The following is a 26,150-nucleotide window of genomic DNA, read 5'->3' as shown; positions in this document are numbered from 1 at the left end:
TGTGTTCATGGTCGGCAGACCAGGGCTAAACATACCAGCTGGATGTGTGAATCCTTTTGTCCACAGATGTGTGTGTGTGTGTGTGTGTGTGTGTGTCTGTCAGTCTGTCTGTCTGTCTGGAAGTATGTATGTATGCATGTCTGTCTATTTGTTGGTCTATATTTGTGTATGCATGAGTGTGTGTGTCAGTCTGTGTGTGTGTATGTGTGCGTGTGTGTATGTTGGTCTGTATGTGTGTATGCATGAGTGTGTGTGTGTATGCATGAGTGTGTACGTGCATTGAGTGTGTGCATGTATGTGTCTGTCAGTCTGTGAGTGTGTGTGTGCTTGTGCTTATTAATCACTTTGAATCCTTGTTTAAAAATCAAGCCAGAGGGGCCAGAGGGGCTGGAGAGATGGCTCAGTGGTTAAGAGCACTGACTGCTCTTCCGAAGGTCCTGAGTTCAAATCCCAGCAACTACATGATGGCTCACAACCATCTGTAATGAGATCTGATGCCTTCTTCTGGGGTATCTGAAGAGAGCTACAGTATACTTACGTATAATAAATAAATAAATCTTTAAAAATCAAGCCAGAGGGCAAGGTATTATGAAATATCCCAGGAGACAGAGGCAGGTGGATCTCTGTGAGTTCAAGGATAGCCAGGGTTATACATTGAGACCTTGTCTATAAATCAAGCAAGTAAGCAAGCCTTGGGGCTCAGTGGGTAAAGGCGTGTGAACCAAGCCCTGGGATCTATGTTCAGGCCCCAGAACAAACATGGTACAGCAACTTGAGCATGTCCTCAGGCCTCCACACATGTCCCAGTGTGCCTTACCAGCCCACCCCACAGACAAGTACAGCTCAGGCCAGAGTGATGGCTCAGCAGTCGAAAACCCATACTACTCTTCCAGGGACATGAGTTCAGTCCCGTGGCCACGCGGCCACAGCGGGTAGCTCACAGTGACATGCAGTTCCAGTTCCAGGGATCCCGGAAGCTTCCAGGGGAGCTCCACAGCCCCTCTGCATGCACATACACAAGCCCTACACACAAACACAAGTTTAAAACAGATTTTGGGGGAAAGAATTGAGATGGAGTCCTACTATGAGGCTGCGGCTGTGCTAGAACTCAACTCAGAGATCCACTCACAGCCACTCAGATCCACCTGCCTCAGACTCTTGAGTGCTGGGATTAAAGGTTTGCATCACCATGCCAATTTTTAAAAAACCCTATCAAAATATAATGTCTCACACCTATTATCCCAGCACTCAGGAGGCTGAGGCAGGAGAATCACACTTAGTTTTAGGCCAGCTTAGACTATCTAGTGAGACTATCTCAGAAAGATAGAAAAGAGAAAAAGCCACCATCTTTTGTTCTGTACCTGGCCATTTGCCCTACTTGCAACCCTGTGTGTGCAGGCATTTTGTGTACTCACGCCACATGTGTGCCTTGTAGCTAAAGCTAGAAGGGCCTGGGTCCCCTGCAAGAGCAGCAGGTGTCCTAACTGCCCCCCGCCCCCAGCCATCTTTCCAGCCCCCCTCACTTCTACTTTCACTTGTTTTGTTTTGTTGGAGTCACAGTCTCATCTAACCCAGGCTGGGCTAGAACTTGCAATGTATTCAGACAAGACCTTAGACTCCTAATCTTCCTGCCCCAGTCTCCAGATGCGGAGTGACAGGCATGCATCACTCTGGTGAATGTAACATTAGGGACTAACTCAGAACCTTGTACATTCTGGGTAAGCAGTTTACCAGTTGAGCTATAACCATTCCTCTTAGCCAGGTCCCAACCTTCTACATCTACTTAACAGGCTTATCTTACGAGTGTTTGCCTATATGCACACCTGTGCACCGTACGTGTGGCTGGTGTTCTTAGAGCTCAGAAGAAGCTTCAGGGTCTCCTGAGGCTGGAGGGACAGCTATTGTGAGCCCGTGTGGGGACTGGGAATTACACCCAGGTTTTCTACAAGAGCAGCCAGTGCCCTTAACCACTGAGTCATCTCTCCAGCCCCTGCATCCACTTCTTACAGAGTCCTACCTGTGCATCCTCACGGGGCCCAGCATCTGCTCCAGATCTGAGCAGGAAGTGTCTCAGCCCTGACAGACACAGGAGGGAGCTGTCACTCAGAAGCAAGACCATAGCCTCGAGTCCTTGACTCAACTGAGTGCTGCCTCTCAGATTCCTCCTGCCTAGGATTCTATTGACAGTCCCTCCATTGTGGAACCTGGCTCTGCCACTGCCACCGCATCACAGGGCTGGATAGGAGCAGAGCTAACCAGGGTCCGAGGGGAAGTGTAAGCTGTGCCACAAGTACCTGCCGTAGGCACAACGGCCCCTTGCCCTGTCATCTCCTCTAGGAGTGCTGGGTGTCTTACCACCCACCCACCTTCAGGAACAAGGTGGACCAGGTGCCCAGGGCAGGCAGGCCCTGGATCTCCTGGTGAGTCAGGCAGCCTCCTCCAGCTTGATGGTGCCAAGTCCTCCCCATGCTCCTGACTTCACTGAGGCCTCTGCTGTTAATATCTGATAGCTCCCGATGAGGAAGCAGTGTCCTAGTAACTGGGGAGGGGGGCATCGAATGCAGGGCCCTCAGGGCTCCCCTGTCATCAAAGGGGCCTGTTGCCTGCTTGGTTTGGTGCCCAGGATGAGGCAGCAGGCCCTTACTCTGCCCAGTGCCCTGGATCTCACCCAGGTCCCTCATCGCCTCAGCATACAGGGATCAGATCCCTCGGGGCAGGCAGGGATGAGGGAAGGGGCCTGGCGGGTACAGGCCTGTTACTCCGGGACAGGGCTGGGGCAGGGTGGTGAGGATTCTGGTTTCAGTTCAAGCAGACTTGGAAGGGGGTGCTGGAGGGGGGGCTTCATCATCCTGAGGGTGCCAAAGAAGGATGTGGATGAAGGGCGCTAGGTCATCGAGAAATGCCTGGACAGGAAAGAACAAGTTTTGGGAGCAACTCAGGAAGGCCCTGGTGTTATAGAAACCCAACCTCCTGTAGGATAGAGTTGCCCAAGCCAAGACAGAAAGGGAGATGGGCCATGATGGCACAGTCTTGAGATCTGTGCTGAGAAACAGACTGGGCCATTGCTCTGACACCAGAGCCAGCCTGGGCTACCTAGTGAATTCCAGGCTAGCCCTGTACTAAATTATAGTAGTAGCAGCTTGGAAGCTTGAAGCTCATCTGGTACAATGCTTGTAGCTCAGTCGGCAGAGTGCTGCCTACCATGCACAAAGCCTTTGGGTTTGAGCCCTGGTACAGCAAAAACTACCTCACACCTGTCACCTTAGGACTCAGAGCAGAGACAGGAGACTCAGGAGTTCAAGGTCATCCTCGATACATAGCCAGCTTGAGACAAGCACGAGCTACACATAAACCTATCTCAAAAGAATAGGCAAAAATACAAATTGGTGCTGGTGCATCTGCTTAACCCCAGCACTTGGAAAACAGAGGAAGGCAGATGTCTGGGAGTTTGAGGCCAGCTTTGTCTACAGAGTGAGTTTGAGGAAAGCCAGGGCTACACAGAGAAGTCCTGTCTCAAAAACAAACAAACAAACAAACAAACAAATTAACTAAATAAATAAAAAGAGGTTGGAGAGTTGGCTCGGAGATTAAGAGCAGTTGTCCTTGCAGAGGACCCAGGTAGAGTGCCCAGCAGCCACATGGTGACTCTATAGCCATCTATAACTCCAGTTCCAGGGGAGACAATACCTTTTTTTTTTTCATCCACAGTCACTAGGCACACACATGGTGCACAGACATACATTCAGGCAAAACACTCTCATACTATATAATATATACATTTTGTGTGTATGCATACATACATACATACATATGTGCTCCATTATCGAGGACTTTCCTTCTAAGGCACACACCTACTACCCATCGTCAGAGGACAGCAGGGCTCCTAGGTCCTGGTCACTGAGAACCCCCTCTTCCAACTGTGGGCAGCACTTCCTAGGAAAATGGTCAAGATCCCAAGATGTGCTCTGATTGGTTACTTGGAAGTAATGTTGATTGGTTGGGGCCATGGGACATGCCCTCCTTGGGCTACTAAATTCCCTCCTCAGAGCCCCATCCCAGGTTTGGCCACGGACAGCTCCTGCAGGCTTCTGTCCCGGCAGCTGGGCTGGGCTGTGGTGTGGCCACCTGTCCCTAGCCCCCTTTTCCTTTGTAGGTATGAACACCCCCAGCTCTTCTCCACAGCACCGGCCAGCAGTTGTCAGCCCCCTGTCCCTGAGCACAGAGGCCAGGCGGCAGCAGGCCCAGCAGGTGTCACCCACCCTGTCTCCGCTGTCACCCATCACTCAGGTGCGAGGGTGAGGTGGGTGGGAACATGGGAATCTACCAGCCCTTCCCCTTCCCCTGGTCTGGCCTTTTTTTTTTTTTTACCAGTTTTATTTATGTATGCATTTATTTTTGATGTGTTTATGTGTTCTTGAGTGAATTTATGTGCACCGTGTGCATGCAGGTTCCCTTGGAGACCAGAGGTGTCAGGTCCCCTGGAACTGGAGTTAGAGGTGATTAAGAGCCACCATGTGGGTGTGGGGTCTGAACCTAGGTCTTCTGCAAAAGCAGCCAGTGCTCTTAACTCCTGAGCCATCTTTCCAGCTCTGTTTGTACTGTTTATCAACAAAAGTTTGAACAGAAACTGCACAAATCAGTGTTGTTTACAATGCATATTTTATGGTATTTCTGGTTTTGAGACAAGGCTCATGTAGCCCTGAGTAGATGAAGATGACCTTGGACTCATTGTTCTTCAGTTCCTATCTCCCGTGTTATCACTCCTGGCTACACCAATGGTCTTGGAATCAAGACCAAGAGCCATCAGCAGGCATCCAGAGTGACTAGACAGACTCTCATTCCACAGCTTAGGCTGGCCCCATACGTACAGTGACCTTCCTGCCTCAGGCCCCCAAGTGCTGCATGACAGGTGTACACCCCTGCCCAGGGTCTCTCCCCTCCTCTTCCTGTGTAAGATCTGCCTTCACCAAGTGTGGCTCACTTGCTCTAGGGAGAACAGACGGGGGGTGGGGGGGCAGAGGATCAGACCCACAGAGTTCCTCCCTTGCTCCCACTGGCACCATGGGCCAGCGCCTCTTCCTCATCCTTATCTTCTGCAGGCCGTGGCCATGGATGCCCTGTCCTTGGAGCAACAGCTGCCCTATGCCTTCTTCACCCAGGCTGGCTCCCAGCAGCCTCCTCCACAGCCCCAGCCACCGCCTCCACCTCCACCAGTACCCCAGCAGCAGCCACCACCCCCACAGGTGTCTGTGGGCCTCCCCCAGGGTGGTCCACTGCTGCCCAGTGCCAGCCTGACGCGGGGGCCCCAGCTGCCACCACTCTCAGTCACTGTACCATCCACTCTTCCCCAGTCCCCTACAGAGAACCCAGGCCAGTCACCAATGGGAATCGACGCCACCTCGGTAAGCCTGAGGGGGGTCCCTGGGTCCTCGGTGTGTGTGTATCCGTGAGTGGGTGTGTGTTCATGAGTGGAGTATGTATGAGTGGTGTGTGTATATTCATGAGTGGGGGTTGTTTATGAGTAGGGTTGGGAGGGTGTCGATTGCATGTGTGGCCATGTGCTGTACTTTTAGGAGTGTGTGGATCACAGTCTGGATGTCCAGATGTGTTGGGGGTGTGAGGTGCATCTAAAGGGTGCTGTGCCCGATGCTGTCAGCTCTACACGGGGGTCAGGCCTAGTGTCAGCCGGAGTCCTCACTGTGGGCTCCAGGTGGGCCCTCTAGCCCTCTGTGTGCGTTGCCTTAGGAAGCCAAGTTTACAGTCACATCTCCACCTCAGATTCTCACAAGCCACTGACTACCTGTGTGGCATCCATTGTTGAGGGTCCACGCATCTGGCCCAGGTCTGTTGGGCCCGTGCAGGAGTCAGTAAAGCATGAACTGTCTGTCATCACAGGCACCAGCTCTGCAATACCGCACGAGCGCAGGGTCGCCTGCCACCCAGTCTCCCACCTCTCCAGTCTCCAACCAAGGCTTCTCCCCTGGAAGCTCCCCACAGGTAAGGCCCCCCCTCCCCTGGCCCTCTGATACTTCGTGTGTCCCATGTGCCCAGTGCTGTCCTCCACTCCATGACTTTGTGTGTCCCATGTGCCCACTGCTCCCCAGGGCTGTCCTCCACTCCATGACTTTGTGTGTCCCATGTGCCTAGTGCTCCCCAGGGCTGTCCTCCACCCTATGCCATCCGTCCTCCATCAGCCTAGGGTCACACCCCCACCAGGCGGGCTCCGAGGTTCTTAGGACACCAGAACAGCCCCAGGGTGTGGAATCTGAAGCTCCAAGACCTATGAAGGTTAAGGTGGAGCTTCTCTGGGGTGTAGCAGAGGTGGCCAGCTGCTCTGCCTCCACCCCTGGTCCCTGGGTCTATTGTCAGTGTCACAGTAGACGGTCTGTAACCCCATTTGGCTGACTGTGGCCCTTGTTTTATTTGGGTTGTGTTTTGAGACAGGGTCATGTTTTTTAATAAAATTTCAACTGTTCAATTTTTACCAGTGAAGACTCAGGGGCCAGATGCTGGGGTGAGAGCCTGCTAGTCAGAGAGGCAGAGGAGCACCCAGCTGACCCTCCTCCAATGCCTCTCTCCCAAGCCATCTAGAAAAAATCCTTTCAGCCTGGATGTCCCTCCCTTCTACTTCCTGTGCAACTCTCTGTCCACCCTCCTGACTCCCATTTTTATATAAGTACACTGTAGCTGTGTTCAGATGCACCAGAAGAGGGCATCAAATCCCATTACAGGTGGCTATGAGCCACCATGTGGTTGCTGGGAATTGAACTCAGGACCTCTGGAAAAGCAGTCAGTGCTCTTAACTGCTGAGCCATCTCTCCAGTGTATAGTTCTTTTCTTTTTTTTTTTTTAAGATTTATTTATTACATATATAACTACACTGTAGCTGTCTTCAGACGCACCAGAAGAGGGCATCGGATCTCATTATGGGTGGTTGTGAGCCACCATATGGTTGCTGGGATTGAACTCAGGACCTTCAGAAGAGCAGTCAGCACTCTTACTCGCTGAGCCATCTCGCCAGCCCTATAGTTCTTTTCTTTTCTTTTCTTTTGATGGGGGGGAGAGTTTTGAGACAGGGTTTCTCTGTATAGCCCTGACAGCCCTGGAACTCACTCTGTAGACCAGGCTGGGCTCGAACTCAGAAATCCACCTGCCTCTGCCTCCCAAGTGCTGGGATTAAAGGCGTGCGCCACCACCGCCCGGCTTATAGTTCTTTTCTTAATAGTACTATGTTTACTTTCTGCCAAGTGGTTGCTTGCTCCACCTCTTGACCTATGGTTGACTTCATTTAATCTTGTTTGCAATATTCAAGCAGAATGCTGCTGGATTACAGGTGTGTGCTAAGGCTGAGCCTCACCACAATTGAAAATAGGTTTTTCCAGTAAATAAAACAGTCTCGGGGCTCACAGTGTGATCAGTCTCAGGGCTCACAGTGTGATCATTCTCAGGGCTCACAGTGTGATCAGTCTCAGGGTTCACAGTGTGATCAGTCTCAGGGTTCACAGTGTGATCAGTCTCAGGGTTCACAGTGTGATCAGATATCCTGCAACAGGGTCTTCTGTACTCCAGGCAATCCCTGATTCACTGTGTAGACCAAGTGGCCCACACTATGAATCTCCTGCCTCAGCCTCCCCAGTGTGAGGGTGACAGCTATATGCCAGCCCACCAACCCATACCCCGATTTTCTGCTGACCTGGTGCAGTCGTGCACTAGATCCTGGATGCCCTCACCAGGCCAGGCCTCTGATCTCTCTTTTGGTCCAGCTCAGCCTAAGCAAGTGTCCTTCCCTTCTTGCAGTCTTGCTCCCTGCCCTGCTCATTCCATACTGAGCTGAGGAGTTGAGGTGTGACTCAGTCACATCGGGACTGTCAGGGCCTCACCATCCACACTGAGCTTTTGGGCTCCAGGGACACAGAGAGGCAGGTAGGGCAGAGTAGGAGTCCCAGTCCATGACACACTTCTCTGAAAAATCATGGGACGTTCTTTGTCCTAAGCAGAAGTAGGTTGTCCTAGCCGGGGCAGGCAGCTCATCTTGTCTCATTCAAGCTGTCTCTGTGTGTCTCTGATATGGAAAAGAGGGCAAGGACAAGACTGTTGAGGTAGTTGACCCCAGTGGGAGGCTGCAGAGGCACAAGTTTCTCCCAGAACCCAGAGATGCCAGAGCGTGAGCACATCTGGCTTCCTATCGGTTTCCTTAGACATCCCTGGGCCTTGGCCATGTGCTCTCTCCACGTGCTATCATGTCTGTCCAGGCAGGCCTGCACCTCAGCAGGTTAAAGTGCACCCGAGTTGCTACCTTCAAAGGTGGCCTCACAAGGCTCTGGGACAGATTCAGCCACCATCTTAGGTGCCCTGTCCCCACCCATTGATGAAACCTTTAGCAGCTGGTGAGGCTGTGGGGTCTTACAGTAGCAGGGTCTGATCGAGCGAAGTCTGCCACCTTTCAGGGACCAGACAGTGAGCTCAGCCTAGGCGAAGCTCATGGGAAGCTGGAGGCCGTGGACACTCTTCTAGGCTATGGCCAGGCAGTTACACTGCCCACTGAGGAGCATCTGGGATCTGACTTGTGATAGGTACAAGTCTAGCTGGGACCGTTAGGTGCCTTAGGTGTGACTCAGCAACATTTATGGCCACCTATTTCCCTTTTGTCTATGTCCCAGCCAGTTTCAGGCCTAGCCTTGATGCAGCCTACAGGAGCTCTTTTTCTGCTTTCTCAGGGCCCCTCAAGAGCCCAGCTCGCCTGAGCTGATAAGCAATTGTAATAGGATTTCAACCCCACAGAGCCTGCAGTCTCAGAGGCAGGCAGCCCCAGGCAGTGGCCTGTCCCCTGCTATGTCCTGTGTACTGTCTAGAGAGTACGTCCTATGTCCTGTCTCCTTGTATCCCCCAAGAACATACTACACCCCAAACAGGGCATGCACACACTGACCGTCACTCCAGTCCTCAGCTTCAGGATTAGCCATCAGCTCCCCACAGTCTCTGCTCCCTAGGAAGTGATGTTTCCTAGATGCAGGCCCTGAGGGAGGGGGGGTAGTAGATGGGACAGGGCTTTGGGAAGCATTTGAGGCCCTGGGAGTGCGAATGGGAAGAAGCTGTCACCCTATGCCCTGAGCGCTCCAAGATAAAAGATCTCCACCCTGTGGGAGTCCCCAGGGACTGGGCTGTGGGAGGCACAGACTCCAGGAACCCAGCACAGGCATCCCGCCCCACTGCCTCCTGGGCCTCAGGCTACAACCACAGCGGGCTTCTCTTCTGTCCACAGCACACGTCCACCCTGGGCAGCGTGTTTGGGGATGCGTACTATGAGCAGCAGATGACAGCCAGGCAGGCCAATGCTCTGTCCCGCCAGGTGAGCGGGTGCCCAGGCCTCACTGCTCTACCCGCATCCTGTTGTCGGGTGGGCTGTTGAAGCAGCGGCCCTGGAAGGGTGACTTGACCACACCCCCTTGACCTCTGTGCATCCTGCAGAGTGGAGTTAAAGGTCACAGGGAGGAAGGGCAAGCCTCAAGCACCATGCAATGGCATGGTGGGGGCTGCTGGATGGAGAAGCCGGGAGGATTTGGTGGTGGCCTGGAGTTTCATTTGCCATCCATCGTCCATCCGCCATCTTGCCAGCGAGGCTGTGGGTGTGAGGAGCAGCCTCAGGGGTGGGAGGAACCATAGCCATCCATTGTCCTCACTGTCTCTCCTTGTTTGTCTTCTTAGCTGGAGCAGTTCAACATGATGGAGAACGCGATCAGCTCCAGCAGCCTGTACAACTCGGGCTCCACACTCAACTACTCCCAGGCTGCCATGATGGGTCTGAGCGGGAGCCATGGGGGCCTGCCGGACCCGCAGCAGCTCGGCTACACAGGCCACGGTGGAATCCCCAACATCATCCTCACGGGTGAGGCCTGGGGTGGCGGGACGTGAAAAGTATCTTCACAGGTCCCCCTGCCAAACAAGGGGATTGGGCTGAGGCTAGCCTCCTCCACAGGATGGAAACAGAAGCCCAGACAGTCCCTGCAACCCACACAGACACAGCACGGGTCCTACCTCTCCTCATACTGGGCTCTGTCTCCACCTCAGTCCATCTCTCACACTGTGCTGTTAGCCTCAGCTGTCTCAGCACAAAGCGCACTGGTGCCACCCCACAGCTACCTCCTCACAGTCGCTCTGACGCCCCGGGTGTCTGCAGTGTGTAGTGTAGTGGCCTCACACTACAGCGGCACTCCCTTTCCCTCCTTGCCTCACACTGGGATCAGGCCTCTTTCATATCCTATGTCCTCTTCTTCAGCCAGGGAGACTCGCCACACACCAGGGCCCTCTGTTTAGGACCAAGCTGGTCATACTTCAACCCATAGTGGTCTCCCTGTCACTTGCTGGCAGAACCCAGAACCTGCATAACCAAGGGACAGGCCCTCTCCCACTGCAGAGAGCAATATGGCCAAGCCTCAATCCATCTAACCCAGAACCCAGCTTCTCTAATGTCTGCCCCACCCCAAGTCCCCTATAACCATCTCCCTTTATCTTTTTTTTTTTTTTTTTTTTTTTTTTTTTTTTTTTTTTTTTTTTTTTTTTTTTGGTTTTTCGAGACAGGGTTTCTCTCTGTAGCCCTGGCTGTCCTGGAACTCACTCTGTAGACCAGATTGGCCCAAACTCAGAAATCTGCCTGCCTCTGCCTCCCAAGTGCTGGGATTAAAGGCGTGCACCACCACCGCCCAGCTTTTCCTTTATCTTACAAGTCCCAAAAAGGAATGCTTTCAGTATAGTCTTGGTCTGTTGGAGACAGTGTCATTCCTCTCCTGTGGGCACTGTGGCACACCCAGGGCAGAAGGCGAATCCTCGGGACCCCCTGTGGTTTATAGGATGGCCTCTGTGCTTAGAACCCCATCTAATCTAATAGATCCATCAACCTAGACAGAATGGCTGAGTCTCATTTCTAGACCTGGGCATCTATCTGCCAGGTACCTCCCTGACAGTATGACCCACCCGTGCACCTCACACCCTGAGTCAAGGCGTATCCTGCAGGTCACACTGCCATCTACTACCAAGCATTTGGCTTTGCAGGTGTCTGGTCTCTGTCCTCGGGGCTGGGACCAGCTCATATTCTGCAGACTACTGAGCCATGTCCCTGGCTCTGTCCGCCCAGTGCCAGTGTCTACCCCACCCTAGTGCACAGAACACCCTAGATATTCTGATGTTCGCCCTACAGAACAATCCCTGGGGTGAACTGCCCCCTCTACCCCTGCTTCTCACACTGGTGGGAGGTAAATGGCCTGGTGTCTGCTTCCCTGGAGCCAAGGCTAAGCCGTATATTTGTCCTCACCCAACAGTGACAGGAGAGTCACCGCCAAGCCTCTCTAAGGAACTGAGCAGCACACTGGCAGGGGTCAGTGATGTCAGCTTCGATTCAGACCACCAGTTTCCGCTGGACGAGCTGAAGATTGATCCTCTGACCCTGGATGGACTTCATATGTTGAACGACCCTGACATGGTCTTAGCCGACCCAGCCACTGAGGACACCTTCCGAATGGACCGCCTGTGAGTGGCTGTGCCCGCCACCCGCCGCTGGTCAGTCTCCAACGGCACTGCCCCAAACCTGGGAATGGCAATGCCATCCCCCTTTGCCAACGGCCAAGCTTGTGGTTCTGAGCTTGCAATGCTGCCCAGCGCCCCCTGCCAGCCGCCACCCCGGTTGTTCACCTCCCATGATGCCTGGCGTGAGGCCGTTGTGTACTAGGCTGGCTATCTGTCTGTCCATCCATCCATCTGGGGTCAGGCTGATTGCCAAGGCTGTGAGTGCCTGGTCCCCATGGACGTTCCCCATGCTCGCTCCCTCACCCCTCCCTGGGGATGTGAGAGCCCTCATCAGTGGTCCACTTCCGAGACACCCAAAGTGTCACTCACTCCCAGATGTGCTGTACGAGGAGGGCCAGGGCGTGGGCGTGGAGCGCCCCAGAGGCTGAGGTGCGCTAGCCATTCGACTGTTCTCAGCTGTCACTGCCTTCCTCCATCCCTACCCCCCACCGCCATCTCCAGCCCTGGTCAGGTTATGCATGCCCACCGTGCCCAGGGTGAAGATAGCAGAGCGAAGGGGCAGACCTGGACCAGAATAAACACTGTTTGGATGGCTGCCTTTTATATTCCTGAGCGCTCTTGGAGCGTGACAATCGACCTATGGCCGAATGTGGTATAGACAGAGCCTACTGAAGCAGCCAGTGCCCCTCCTTGGCCCGCTCTCCACCACCCTTGCCCCCTGCTGGGCAAAGGTCAACATGGTGGTACAGGGTTTGAGGGTCACCGGCCACCTGCGCATTCTTCCCAGTCCCATGACCAACCAGTCCCTACTGCTATTTAGGATCTGGGACTCGGGAGGCAGCAGCCCTAGTGGGTTCTGCTTTTCCCTCAGTTTCTATTGGCATTGGTAGCTGACCTTCCAGACTTGCCTGGCAGCATGTGTTAACTAACCCCCAGTCCCTCCTTGACCTTTTTCAAAAGCTAACTGGAACACTAGCCTGAAGCACTGGCAGGCTGGGGCACCTGGGCTGCTCACCCCAGACCTGGGCTTACTGCCACTTAGTCTCAACTCCAAAGAGCTGGGTGGGCAAGGATGGGGCTGGATGCAAGGTCCTGGTGGCTGGGTGTGTCTGTAAGAACCACAGAACAGATTTCTGGGAACAGGCCTTGCCTTTCACTGGAGAACCCTCTCCCTCTGAGGATCTCTCAGGTGCCTGCCAGGCCTTAGCAGGTGGCTAGTACCTGCTGGTGTCTCTGTGCTAAGATTCCCTGTCATAAGTGGGGGCTGTGGACCTGGCTTGACTTTTCTGGGCCACTTTTGGCCTGGAAGCTCTGATCCCCACCACCCCAAGTTATAGCTTAACATGTCATATGCCTCTGCCCCGTAGGCCCGTGCCTCGGCTTGATTGTTTCTCTGCGGTATTGCCCACTGCCCATGCTGATGGGTTGGGGAGCACAAGAGCTGTGTGTGTCTTTCCCCCAAGCAACTAGGTGGCTGCCTGCATGAGAAAGCTGCTGCCCTTTCGTCACTGTCCCTCCTTCCCCCCTGGACTTGAGGACACAGCATTGGTTTGTCCAGTTCACCTGTCCGGGTCTCAGGCCTTTCTATCACCATGGTGCAGGCTTGAAGGGAACAGTGGGAACTTTATTACTATTATCATCATTATTATTAATGTTAAACATACATGATGGCACACATCTGTCACCCCAACACTGGAGAGCTGGAGGCAGGAGGATTAGGATGTCAAGGCTAGCCTGAGCTACATGGGACCCTGTCTTTAAAAAAACCAAAAGAGAAAGTACACATGAATAGGGTGTGATTCTCTTTGAATTGTAGAAGTCTGAACCAATGACCTTAACAGCAGACAGACTGATACAGTTCCCACAAGGTTCTGCTTCGAGGTAACCAGTCACTGGCCTTCCAAGTTCTCATGAGCCAGGGCAGGACAGACATGGCCCCATGGCCCTCCTAAGCTGGTGGCCAGCTTTCAATGCCTTGCAACCAAGCTATGTTAACGTGACTAATTCATTGCCAAGTTCTAGGATGAAGTGATAGGTCCCTGCCTCGGCTCCCCAGGCAGCTGTGAGCATCTCATGAGCCCCTTGCCCAGCCAAGGGCCAGCACTAAGGTGCATGCATATTCCCGAAGGTTCACCCTCCCCTCCCCTGGGCCTAGCTGCTGTCAGGGGGACTTCTGGGAGGTGTCTTTGTTTTCTAGACGTAGGTCACTTGTCCCATAATACCCCTGTATTGCCAAGACATCCCAAGATGATAGCTCAAGGCCGTGGGGGCCTCAGCTGGTGACATGCATATACTGTGACCCATTGAACTGTGCTGGGAGCAGCCACCTTGCAGTGTGTACACAGACCTTCTCCCACGTCCATGCTCTCTCAGGACAGGCTTAGACACCTGGCCCTTGAGAGGTCAGATGCCTGAGCCAGGCCTGGCCTGTCCCCCTCCACCTTAGCCGTGTGTCACCAGCTTCAGCCAAGCCCCTCAGCCATGTGGCTATCCAACCCACTTCCCTGAATCAGAAACAAGACTGGGGCATCTTGATAACACTATGCCCAGCTGCCTCAGTTTACCTTACCCTTTCAAGGCTTCTCGGGCAGTAGTTATCTGCCCAAAGCCCCACAGAACAACACTGCAACTGGACCCAGCCCCTGTGTCCTCAGAAATGGCTTGTCCCCTCGACCCGAGGCCCTGTCATGTCCCCTTTCTGCAACACGATCCAGTGCTGCTCCATGAGGCCCATTGGTACTTAGCCCAGCCCTTCAGCTCTTTGGAAGACTTATCCAGGGACGCCCTCTAGTGAGTTCCATATGCTACTGCACAGCACCCAAGGATAGCTGACAGATGTCACGTTGGGCTTGATGTCAAGAGTCAATAGTCCCAGCACTCGGGTCGGGACAAGAGCGGACAAAAGGCACGGGGACGGCAACCCCGCACCAGTGTAGGCCGCTGTTCTCGCGGTGGGCCTAGAGTTGGTTCACTGCATTCTGAGTTTTCTGGGGTGTTTTGCAGAGAAGATTCAGCACAGGCTGAGGGGACTGACTGCTGGTATCAGGGTCTTGATGGAGCCGTGTGCACAGGCATGGGGTTATCTAGTTGTGCCCTGGGTCTGGCTGTTGCCCTTCAAGAGCTGTCCAGGTGAGGGCACCGTGGTGCAGTCTACCCCATGCGGTCTGCCTCTACTGTGGTAGTACTTGGTCCTTTTTATACCCCTTCCACCTTTGGCTCCCCCCCCGGGGGGGGCGGGCAGCCCTCCTTCAGGGATCTGGTGGGTGATTTGGAGACCCTGGTCATTTCTGTCTCAGGCATGGCCCTCAGCGTGGCACAAATGCCTGCCACCCATTGGTCATAGCCGTGTCTCCCTGTCAGGGCAGAAGATGGAGGCACTTGTATCCTCTTAAGCCTGGGTGCTGGGGTACTCCCAAGGCCATGGGGTGCCCTGAACCTCAGTTTTCCTCTTTCTCAACCTTGCTGGGCTCAGGGGCCCAACCTCCTGGTCAGGGTAGGGGCAGCAACAGAGCCCCATGATGGTACCAGCTACCCCTTCTGCACTCGGCCTTTCCTTGGGGCTAGGGATCCATCACGTAGGGTAAGGTCTTGCCCTATCTCTTGGGGTTCTAGAATTTCAGGGTGACCCAGGCCTAGCCTAATCCAACCCAGCAGTTCTGATCACAGGGGGACAGGAGGGCAGGGCAGTGGTCTTAAATCCAAAGGCCAGGCTCTGTTTCTCAGGCCCCATCTCACCCCTTCGTTGGAAACAGGACGCCATGGGCTGGGCAGCCCCTTTGATATATGCAAATGGCTGGTCTCACATTCCCCTCCCCGTGCCCAGGCTGGCTCTGCCCCCCAGCATGCGCACTCCGCTGCGGATGTCTGTGGACCGTGCGCATGGGCACCGCAGTTGGGGGTCAGGTTGCTCAGGGCACGCACGGCCGCCCGCCCCACCTTCTGGCGCAGACGCTTCTTTGTATTTTTGCGCCCTTTGTAATGAAATGTAATAAAAACCCAATGTTTTCGTCTGGGCCTCTTCCTCTTTTTCCAGTCTCCCTCCAGGTTACCTCATCTTCCGGTGGCTGAGCCACACACAGGTCTGAGCCCCTTGAACACCTCCCACTGAGCCATTCAGTGACTGGGGTTCCTCAAACTTGGAGGCACCCATCTGATCATACCTTAGAATATTCCAGGGGTGTCAGTACCCGTAGTGAACTGCATGCCCCTGACCATCTCGGTGACTAGAATCGCAAAGTGCCCCTTTAGCAGCAACCAAAGCAGGCCAGTCCCCCACATACATACTTTATTCGCCTTTCCTCCCCAGGCCAGACACCCCTTCAGAGGGATGCCAGACCCCCAGACACCTGTAGCTTATGCCACCACAGTCCATCGAGCAGCGGGGGCCTCACTGGTCCCTAGGCCCTCCGAAGCCGGTGACTCTCATAGTCCTCAGGGATTGTATCTGCAGATTGAAAGCCAACAGGTGAGAGAGGTTTCTGGAGCCTCTATCTGGTCTATCTTTTGGATCCAGCCCGCTGGCCTCTATCTCACCATTGCAACGGTAGCGCAGGTTAGCCCAGATGATGTTCTCTTGGGAGAAGCAGAAGACACCCAGGCGGCCACCACGCATGGCCGTGTCCAACACCACGTTGCTGTCAGCTACTAGCTCAGGACCCTCATAGAACCGCACCCTGTGACGGAGGACCATTGAAGGGGGGGGTTCCCTGCTTGCCACCCCCCTTCATCTCTGGTTCCCACTCAGGGGCTGGTGTTGGGGCTCCGGTCTCACTTTCCCTCTGTGAAAATGTGTGTCGGGTGCCCTGAACATAGGAGGTACTAGGGTCCTGGCATCTGCCCATAAGTCCACGATGTATTGTAAAGGGAGCCCGTTTCTCCTGGAGCAGCAGCAAAGCCCAGCTCAGTAGCACCAGGGCAGCCCCCACCTGATGTAGCCGACTTGAGGCCGGTGCTGCAGGAACCAGCGGTAGGATGTCTTATCCTTCCAGCCCACGTTTCGAGGATCCTTCCACAGCAGCCGCACCTGGGATGCTGTGTCCCCCGTGTGCCACAGCGCGTTTCGGAGCTGTTCCCCGGGACCTGTAGAGGACTTGACAGCCTGCCACAGGCAGGAGAGGAAAGGGATCAGAGCCCTGTCTAGTAGAGCAGGTGGGAGTTATGAGTGGTGGAGTATAGGGAAGGTCCTTGGGGAAGGAGAGGGCAAGTGAGGGCTCTTGGTTGGGCCACTGTGGCTAGTGAACCCGGGAGTCTGTGTGTATGCTGGAAATTCAGGGATACCTTAGGGGATCTAGAAGGTCTGGCTCCTTACAGGATTCGGTAGCCTGTTGGGATAAGCTGGGGTCTACAGAACTGGGGGCCTGTTATGAGGTGTCTGCAGGACGATCTGGGGTGTCCAGGGAAATTGAGGGATCTGTGACAGGCTTGGGAGCCCAGAGGGACATGTGTTGATCCCAAGGGGTATTTTCTTTCCTGTTGTTTTTTGTTTGTTTTGTTTTGTTGGAGACAGGGTCTATCTTCAATTTTCTCTCTGAGTATGAATGTTTCTGAATGTGTGTGGGTGCATGCACATGTAAGCAAAGGGCCGAAGTTGTCGGAGTCATCCTTAGTAGCTTTTTTACCTTGTTGTATAAGGCTGGCTAGTCTCCCTAGGCAGCTTTCTCTAGGGATCCTGTTTCTACCTTTCAAGGCTAGAATTACAGGTGGGTCACCATCCAGACCCAGTGTTTATGTGGGTTCAGGGGGGCCCAAACTCCAGTTCCCTTGCTTGTGCCCCAAGTGTATGACCCCTCCTACAACCCACTGTAACAAGGCAGCATATTCCCCGACCTTCTGGAGAAGGTATTTACGGGCCTGTGGGAGGACTTAACCCCGTGGCGATGGTGGTGGGGGTGTGTGGGAGGGTGGGGGCCGGGCACCAGTGAGGGACAATGAGTAGTAGTGACAACTTTAAGGGTCATGGGACAATGCTGGAGGTCTATGAAGGCTTTAGGGGTGAAGGCTGAAGAGTATAGTGTGTATAGGCACAGGGACCGGGAGGGGACAGCCCAGCCAGCACCTTGAGCTGAATCCCTGGCTCAGCCACCGCCCGGAAGGGATTGGCCTGCCAGTACGTCTGCTCCATCTGTTTCCACATGACTACGTAGAAACTCGAGCTGTCTTGGTAGCCGAAGATGAAGCCAGCGTAGTCATCATCAGTGGCAGTGTTTACGTGGAACGTGCCCTCGAAGTCCACGCCATTGAAGGCCGTGTAACCTGTAGAAGGGGAGAGGAAAGAGGTCTCCAGAAGCATGCTTCCTCTGGACACCTCCGAATCAGGCCCTGCCCCTCCAACCAAGAGCTGCTTCCCCAAACAAGACCACACCTCAACATAACATCGGCCACATCCTCAAAACACTTCCAATCCCTAGTTCTCAGGGGTCACACCTCCCACAGTAATGCTCCAAAGGCTCCACCCAGCCCTTCCCAGATCCTGACCAACCAGCCCCCGTCCCTCCATGGCCTATGACCCACCTATGACCACTCCTACAGCCTGCCATTTGTCCTAACTGCCTCAGCCCTACTCTTCCCAGGATTAAACTGACAGGTCCTGCTCCGTGGCCAAGCCCTCCGTGGTCATGCACCATAGCCCCGCCCTCGCCCCGCGCCGCCTCACCCACAGCCAGGCCAGGGTCACTGTTCATGGTCTGAACGATCTCCATTCCCTGGTGAGGTCAGAAGAACAAGGGCCTCAGGCCAGCGCCGAGTGGTGGAGGTCTTGCTGAGGCGGCACCTGGGCTCCTCTAGACCGCCACCCCAGCCCTAGCCGCACCTGATTGAGCACCACCCAGTTGGGATCGATCTGCGCATCACCCTCTGGGTCCAGCACAACCGTCTGGAAGGCCCTGAAGTCGGTGAGGGTGACCTCAGCGTTCTCAGGGCACACATCGATCTTGTCTATAACCTTGTCAGCATCGAAGTCTCCCTGACATGCATCACCCACACCATCACCTGAAAGAAAGTAGGGCTCAGCTCAGGTCCCTCCCAATAGTTTATGCTAGCTGCTGGCCACGCCCACACTAGGTACCCCTGCCTCCTCATACCAGCTGCTGGCCACGCCCACACCTGCTAGTGGCCAAGTCCACACCAGAGACCACACCAACTGATAACCACCCTCACGCCATCCTTACGGTCATTATCCTCTTGGCCAGGGTTTGGCACCAAGCGGCAGTTGTCCCTGCTGTCAGGAACTCCGTCATTGTCGTCATCGTCATCACAGGCATCGCCCTTGCCATCATGGTCTGAGTCCTGCTGGGCGCTGTTGGGCACTGTGGGGCAGTTGTCCCGGGAGTCCTGATGTCCATCCCCATCCCTAGAGTGTGGAGATGGGACGATGGGACTCTGGAAGGGGGTTGTTATGCTACATCCCATTACTACTTTCCCAAGGGCTCTTACTGGTCTTGGTCGCTATCACAGGCATCACCCACAAAGTCGTGGTCCACATCCCTCTGGAATGGGGTCAAGGGTAACAGTCAGGGCTAGGAACTCAGAAGCCATCCCCACCCCAACTCCACAGCCAAGTCCTTCCCACCCCAAGAATCCCCACCCTCAGAATGCCCTTGGCAGGATCCATAGTGTCCCCCAAACTAAAGCTCACATAGAAAGTGGCCCACCTGGTCTGGGTTGTCTTTCTGGGGACAATTGTCACAGGCATCCCCAACACCATCACCATCACTGTCACTCTGGTCAAAGTTGGGCACCCGGGGACAGTTGTCAGCTACATTTCGTATTCCTGAGATAAATCAGAGAACTAAGACAGGATCCTAAGAATAGAGCCAGGTTACGATGGTGCCATCCCAACACAGACCATAAAGAGTGGATGGCTAATCCCAGCACTTGGGAGGCAGAGGCAGGCGGATTTCTGAGTTCGAGGCCAGCCTGGTCTACTGAGTGAGTTCCAAGACAGCCAAGGCTACACAGAGAAATCCTGTCTCGAAAAAAAAACAAAAACAAAAACAAAAACAAAACAAAAAAATTTGCTGGGCATGTTGGCACTCTAGAGGCAGAGGCAGGCACATCACTGTGAGTTCAAGGCCAGCCTGGTCTACATAGTGAGATCTAGGACAGACCAAACTAATGAGACCCTGTCTTGGAAAAAAAATCAAATAAGACAAGATTTAAAAAATTAAAGTGAGGAGAGAAGAAAGAATTCACTGTGCTTCAGAGGGAAAGAACCACCAGCCATGTGAGAGATCTTAGGCAGAGTGGCCATTGGCCTCTACCCTGAATGGGTCTGGGGTAGCAGGCAGGAGATTAGAAACGCAACTAAGCTGAGGGCGGGGTTAGCCTGCTGAGCTAGGACTAAAAGTAACTGAGCAAATAAAGTTGAGGGAAGATTTAGAGGTGTTGAGCTGGGAGTGAAAAGAAGGGTGTCATAGCCGAGAAGGGCTTAGAAGAGCCCTGCCATTGAGCTAAAGCATATTAAAAAATAAGTTAATGAAAAAAAATTAAAGTGAGACATAGTGGCGCACTCCTTTAATTCCAGCGCTCAGGAGGCAGAAACAGTTAGATCTCTGTGAGTTTGAAGCCAGCTTGGACTATATAGTGTGTTCCAGGACAGCCGGAGCTATGTAGAGAGGCCCTGTCTCAAAAATAGTAACAACAATAATGTCAAATGAAAAAGGATGGCCAAGGGCTGGAGAGACGGCTCAGCGGTTAAGAGCACTGGCTGCTCTTCCAGAGGTTGTGAGTTCAATTCCAGCAACCACATGGTGGCTCACAACCATCTATCTGTAAAGGAATCCAATACCCTCTTCTGGTGTGTCTAAAGATAGCAACAGTGACAATGTACTCACATATATAAAAGAAAAGAAAAAAGGGTGGCCAAGTAAGACATGGTTGTGCATACCTGTCATCCCAATACTCAGCAGGTGAAGGCAGGAAGATCAGGAGTTCAAGGCCATTCCCTGATATGCATCATGTTGAAGCCCCCAGGGATGTTAAACTGGGTACCCCGCCCCCCTCATGTCCCAGCCCTCTTCTCTCCCAGACCTGGCTTCCTGTTTCCCTCTGCTTAACTTTAGCCACACCAGGGCACTCTAGACCAGGCCACCACTCAGTTCCAAGCCTTGCAGGCACGTCCACTGAGAGATGGGTCCCACCCTTCACTCCCCAGCCATGCTCACGGTCGCCATCTATGTCGTCGTCGCAGGCATCGCCCCGGCCATCCCGATCTGTATCTTTCTGGTCGTCATTCTTCTGGGAACGGCAGTTGTCGCAGGCATCGCCCCACTTGTCGCTGTCCGAGTTGCGTTGGTCTGGGTTTCGAACCAGCGGGCAGTTGTCCTGGAAGGCAGGGCAAGTGGAAGGCAAAGTCAGCATGGGACAGAGATCATGTCCCAGGTGCCTGGGGGGAATAGGAAAAGTTCAGTCTTCCCGGAGCCTACGCGCTGGAAAGAGAACAGACTCCTGCAAGTAACCTTTAGACCTCCACACTGTCACACTCGCGAGCACACACGCGCGTGCACATACACAAATAAGTAAATAAAATTTAAAGACCAGCCCATCTCCAAGAAGGTCTGGTCCCTCCGCGGGAAGCTAGATGACTAGCAAGACCTTGGAGGTCACGCTGCCACCAACCCCCGCCCTCAGACCCCACACAGCCTTACAGCCTTACTTGCTCGTTAGGGACTCCATCCCCGTCCGCATCCGGGTCACAAGCATCTCCGATGCCGTCCCGGTCCACGTCCTCCTGCCCCGAATTGGGCACCGTCACACAGTTGTCCTGGGGAGCGGGGACACGGGGGTGAGGCGCGTGTCTATCTGGCTCACGACACGTGCCTCCCGGTCACGCCCTCCCGGTCACGCCCACCTTACGACACTGGCGCTCTGAGCAGCGAAGCTTCTCATCCGGGAAACCGTCCAGGTCCGTGTCGCGGCCGCACAGGAGCCCGTTGCCGGCCCAGCCAACCGCACACTGCATAGGGAAGATGGTGGAACTATCCACGCACGCCGGAGCCCTGGGACCCGTCTTCCACGACCTATGCTCCTGCACTCACCACGCAAGACCTCGAGCCGTCGCGCTCCAGGACGCAGTCTGCTTTCTCATGGCACGGGCTGGGTGACCCGTCGGGGCAGAAGTGCTGCCCACGTCGCTGGCAGCCTGACGTCTGGTCACCCACGAAACCGGGCTGGCAGGGGCCGCACTGGAAGGAGCCCTGGGGCGCAGGCGAGGGCCGTCAGCGGGTCACCCACTTGAGCCTTGATGGGGTCAACCTCACCATCCCTGCCTTCCTTACCCGGGTGTTGACGCACACGGAGTTGGGAACGCAATTGTGCTGCCCGGTCTCACACTCATTAATATCCGTGCAAACCTGAGGGACGGAGACCACGGGCAGACAACACACTTTTCCCATGGGCCACGCCTCTTTACAACCTGCCCCCCAACCCCCCACTGCAAGAACTTTCTCGTTGGAACGAGTTTTCTGGACAAAATGCCATTCACTCCCTTCTGCCATAAATGTAGGGTCCCCTGCTTCCCTTACTTGTTTGTTGGTTTTGGCGAAGGTCAGTCCCACGCCCTCGTGGGTGGGTCCGCTGAACCCAGGGGGACAGGCTTCGCAGTGAAAGCCAGGGCTGGTATTGACGCACCGCACTCGCGGGAAACAGGGGTGAGCGTTACACTGTGAGAAAGGAGCACACAGGATTAGGCCGCGAGAGCCGCACCTTGGGGCTTCCCGGATGTGGACAGGGGTTTGTTTTGTTGGAGACAGGATCTCACTGCTCAGCTCTGTCTGCTCTGGAACACACCATGTATACCAGGCTGGCCTCGAACTCAAAGAGATTGGCATGCCTCTGCATTCCAGGGTGCTTAAGGGCCATCAGCCAGCTCTTGAAGTAGAGTGCCACACGGGATAGAGAACCCGAGGGTCGCTGACGACTTTGCCTTCATGGGCATGGAGTTGTGACCTCTTAGGGGTGAAGAAATGAACTTGGGGGGCGGGCATCCCCAGCCGAGGGAGGAAGTGGTCGCCTGGGCGTGCAGGCACGGCGACGATCGCCCCGTCGGGGAGGGCGACTCTCCAAAGCAGACACGTGGTCCGGGCGAGGAAGCCCCAGTGGTGATGAGGGTTGGAGAGAGGCACCTCTGGCGCCCAAGGGGTCGTTGGGGTGGGCGTCGGTAGGGGCAAAAGGAGTGGTCAGAGCGAGCGTCTGAGATAGTGATGGAGTTGGCCTGGGTGGGACCCCCCTGGTAGACGTGAGGTCTTCTGGGTTAGAGCCCCGGGCTGCGAGGGGCTGGTCCGGGAGAATACCCTCAGTGGATGAAGGGGGCGTCGTCTGGATGGAAGGAATGTGTGGTGGGGTCGGCCCGGGTAGGGACAGGACGGCGGGGGTGTGGGGAGCCCGCGCACCTCATTAACGTCGGTGCAGTGCGAGCCGTTGCCGGTGTAGCCAGGAGGGCAGGGGCCGCAGCGCGCGCCGGTAGCTGTATCCGAGCAGACCACGCCGGGGAAGCAGGAGCCGGGTGCGCAGAGCGGCACTGGCCGCACGCTCAGGCCCGGAGTGCGTGCGGGCTGCATTCCTGCAAACCCGGAGAAGTTAGGCCACGCCCGGGAGAGGAGCCAATCTGGGCCACGCCCAGGGGAGGCCCCGTCAGGCCCCGCCCACAAATGAGCTGGGCCCGCCCGGGGTGGGGCCGTTCAGGACCACGCCCCTCCGGGTTTTGCCTACGCTGGGACTGGGCAGGTCCGCGCGTGCGCCCTGCGGCCGGGCGGTCCTGCCGGCCAAGTCCCTGGTCTTCGCGCATCTCTCCAGTCTTCTCTCGAGCGTCCAGTCCGCTCCATCGCCGACTGCTTTCGCCCCCGCCAGCTTCCTTCCCCAGCCCTTTTCCTCCTTTTCGCTCTGTGCCCCCACCCTTCCTCCGGCCCTTGGGTCCGGGCTGTGCTCACCACAAGCATCACATTCCATCACCGTATTCTTCAGGAAGGTTATCTCCTTGACCTGCCGGGCACGAAGTCAGCGGGACCCCTTCCCATGCGTCTCCTCTCGCTCCCCCTCCTCTTCCCACGATCCCCTTCCTGGGAAACCCGGTGCCCACAACCACCCCCCTTACATCCGCCTTTGCACAAGCCCGTTCCAGAGCCCCTCTCTCCCTGACTCTGACTTCGTGCATCCAGTCCGCGCATCCTGTGTCCCTAGCCCTGAGTCCGTCCGCTCTGTCCCGCGCCCTGTCCTAGGCTCTCTTCCCTGCTCTGTTTTTTAGTTGTTTTCCTCTCTGTCCTTTTCTGTCCCTTCTGTTCCCCGCTCGTCACTGCGCTGTGTCCCCTGCACCTGTTCTGACCCCGCGCTGTCTCTCTCTGTTCTCTACTATTCTAAGTTCCCTCTCTGTGCCTCTGTCCCTATTCTGTCTCCACCCTGCTGTCTTTCTGTTTCCTTACCTGCTGTCGCAACAGCTCTCTCACGTCTTGCAGCGCCGCATTAGTCTCCTGAAGTTCTCGCAGCATCTGTGGGGCCAGGTCTCCACCTGCGTCCACAGGGGCCAGTGATGGGCGACCCAACCACTCCATCCCCCCCTCCCGCCACCTCCGGGCCATCCAAGCTCCACCCGCCGCTTCATTTTTCAGGAACCCCGGACGTTCCTGGAGAGCGGACCCCAAGCTCTAAGGAGCAGGAATCATGAGCCTAGAGGGAACTGAGAGACCTCCTGTCCACCCATGTCCCCCACTAAGCGGCTTTACCCAGCGGGATCTGGCCCTGGCCGGTCGCCCGCAGGACAGCCAGAGCGAGCACTAGAACGCAGGCAGTGGGGCCCATGGCGGCGGAGCTGCAGCTGCTGTGTGCACCGTCGAGCCCGCGGCCTATTTATCCCCGCGCCGGGTCCGGGACAGCCCCCGCGGCCCTGCCCAGAACCCGCCGCAAGGTAAACAGGCCGGGCTCTGCATTCAGGGCCGCACCCCACGGCCCTGCGGGATGACCCGCGGCTGATCAGTACACGGTGGGGTCTGAGGAGAGAAAGGCATGAGCCTTGGAGAGTCAGTTGGGGCTCTCCACTCACTCTGGTTCACCATTGAGTACCTGCTGTATGCAAGACAATCTCCATCTGCTCCCCGCATGGATCACTGGGGAAACAAAGTTACAAGTATTTAAAAGGTCTCAACTCACCCACTCTGGCTTCCACATTCCCCCTGCACTTCAAAATCCTGCAAAGGAGGACTATGTGTGTGGCTCAGCCCTGGTCAGCAGGAGGTTGTGAGGGTGTAAAGCCTTGGATTCCTCCACCACCATCCCCCCCCCCCCCGCTCCCCACACCTCCAAACAAACAGAATCCCCAGTAAATGATGTTCGTGCCTCAGTTTCCCCTTTTGCACTGTTGAGGAAACAGTGGCGGTGCTGGGGGTGGGGTGGAGGAAGGAACCTCACCTTCCCTGGAGTTCTCTTCTCACTGGGCTGCACTAAACTTTGTTCCCCAGCCACTGGGGAGACAGCCTGTCATAAAAATAAGACTGGTTGGGAACTGAAAAATCTCCTTCCCTGGGCCAGCCACACTCTGAGCTGTAAAACATCTCAGCCTCCAGGAGCTTTAACCCTCTCCACCTGGCCTTCCAGGACCCACAGCTTATAGTCTGCAGACAGAGAGAAGCTGGGTTCAGGAGAGGGGGACTGGCTCACTTGGGGCCACTGCAACCCAAGAAGATCTCTTGTTCCAAAAAGAAACCATGAAGGGCTGCCTAGAGGAGACAGGTAGTCCAGGGAACAAAGAGAATAAAAAGGCCCTAGATCAGTCATGGGAAGCAGGGGTGTTAGCTCCACTGTCGGGGTGGGGTGGGGGACAGAAGGCGGTGGGGCATAATAGAGGGCATGTGTGTGTAGATTTCCAGTACATCCATATTTTACACAAATGTGCCTGTTGCGGGTCACATCTCCTTCTAGGTAGCAGCTAGCTGGAGACACTGGAGAAAAGCAATCCCCAGCCTCTGTCTGTCAGAGGCAGCCAAGGTGGGTGTGGAAACGGCTACACTATCACCCAGAGGTGGTAGGACTCTAAGAAGAAACTGCTCAGCAGTAGTTCTCAGTAGGAATGAGCCTGGGCTTCGGGACAGATGGGCACCATACATACGGTGTGCTGTCAAGATCCTGGAGCTTAAAGACAATTGGGGAGTCAGGCTAGCAAAGGACAGTGCCCAAGCTGTCGTTGGACTCACGGGGGTGGGGAGCGACGGAGGGAAAACAGCCCTGCAGAAGATGGCTGGGGGTGGCTGCGTTCAGAGAGGCCAGGTCCCCATGGCATCCTCCCTGCTGGCTGAGGTACCTCCTGTTTTCTTTGGCTCCCAGCACACCTGGGGCTGTTCTTGCTGACCAGCGCTGGAAATCTCCAGAAAACCACCACTGCTGGGCAGACCTGTGGCCTCCCGAGGGCCTCCTGCAGCTGAGGCAGGAGCACACAGAAGCCTAAGGGAGCCTGCCACAAGTCAGGCACGGGGCTGGGGCTCGGAACCACGTGGCTGGGGCTCGGAACCACGTGGCTGGGGCTCGGAACCACGGGGCTAGGGCTCAGAACCACGGGGCTGGGGCTCGGAACCACGGGGCTGGGGCTCAGAACCATAGGGGTGCTGGAGCCATAGCTACAGAGAGCCCTTCAGGGAGTCAGGACTGAA

At 55.3% G+C, this 26,150-nt stretch overlaps 2 protein-coding genes across 6 annotated transcripts in view; one reads left to right on the top strand and one right to left on the bottom strand.

The window, feature by feature from the left end:
- Positions 1-15,533, top strand: part of Crtc1 (CREB regulated transcription coactivator 1) — a 66,473-nt gene extending 50,940 nt beyond the window's left edge. For 2 of the 4 annotated variants that reach the window (XM_031340109.1, XM_031340108.1), the window contains exons 9-14: positions 4,154-4,287; positions 5,100-5,402; positions 5,896-5,997; positions 9,263-9,349; positions 9,706-9,886; positions 11,316-15,533. In XM_031340109.1, the coding sequence (XP_031195969.1) occupies positions 4,154-4,287; positions 5,100-5,402; positions 5,896-5,997; positions 9,263-9,349; positions 9,706-9,886; positions 11,316-11,527 (1,019 nt within the window). In that variant the 3' untranslated portion in view covers positions 11,528-15,533. The remainder of the gene's footprint in view (positions 1-4,153; positions 4,288-5,099; positions 5,403-5,895; positions 5,998-9,262; positions 9,350-9,705; positions 9,887-11,315) is intronic. The other 2 variants (XM_031340111.1, XM_031340110.1) reach the window with 2 other exon arrangements.
- A 255-nt stretch (positions 15,534-15,788) lies between these two features.
- Positions 15,789-24,327, bottom strand: Comp (cartilage oligomeric matrix protein). 2 transcript variants are annotated; one of them, XM_031340106.1, is made up of 19 exons: positions 24,234-24,327; positions 23,934-24,019; positions 23,445-23,496; positions 22,908-23,077; positions 22,041-22,178; positions 21,795-21,869; positions 21,555-21,713; positions 21,368-21,472; positions 21,173-21,280; positions 20,682-20,841; positions 19,170-19,288; positions 18,952-19,004; positions 18,687-18,868; positions 18,329-18,507; positions 18,173-18,221; positions 17,576-17,772; positions 16,446-16,618; positions 16,054-16,193; positions 15,789-15,964 (listed from the first exon to the last, which is right to left on the bottom strand). In XM_031340106.1, the coding sequence occupies exons 1-19, from the start codon at positions 24,307-24,309 to the stop codon at positions 15,918-15,920; spliced, it is 2,268 nt and encodes a 755-aa protein (XP_031195966.1). In that variant the 5' UTR covers positions 24,310-24,327; the 3' UTR covers positions 15,789-15,917. The 2 variants fall into 2 exon arrangements, with proteins under 2 accessions (XP_031195966.1, XP_031195967.1); XM_031340107.1 differs by lacking the exons at positions 23,445-23,496; positions 23,934-24,019; positions 24,234-24,327 and having other exon boundaries at positions 22,306-22,945.
- Positions 24,328-26,150: the final 1,823 nt, after the last annotated feature.

This window comes from Mastomys coucha, unplaced genomic scaffold (assembly GCF_008632895.1).
Source record: "Mastomys coucha isolate ucsf_1 unplaced genomic scaffold, UCSF_Mcou_1 pScaffold22, whole genome shotgun sequence".
In the NCBI taxonomy this organism is placed as follows: Eukaryota; Metazoa; Chordata; class Mammalia; order Rodentia; family Muridae; genus Mastomys; species Mastomys coucha.
The sequence above is the reverse complement of the archived record's forward strand: the minus strand, read 5'-3'. Positions and strand labels throughout refer to the sequence as shown.

Bases quoted from the DNA above. Each gene is read 5' to 3' on its own strand.
- Comp (XM_031340106.1), bottom strand. From the start codon at position 24,309: ATGGGCCCCACTGCCTGCGTTCTAGTGCTCGCTCTGGCTGTCCTGCGG. The intron at 18,869-18,951 runs GTAAGAGCCCTT...TCCACACTCTAG, and splicing joins TGTGATAGCGACCAAGACCA to GGATGGGGATGGACATCAGG. The intron at 17,773-18,172 runs GTGAGGCGGCGC...CCCCTTCTACAG, and splicing joins TGACCCTGGCCTGGCTGTGG to GTTACACGGCCTTCAATGGC.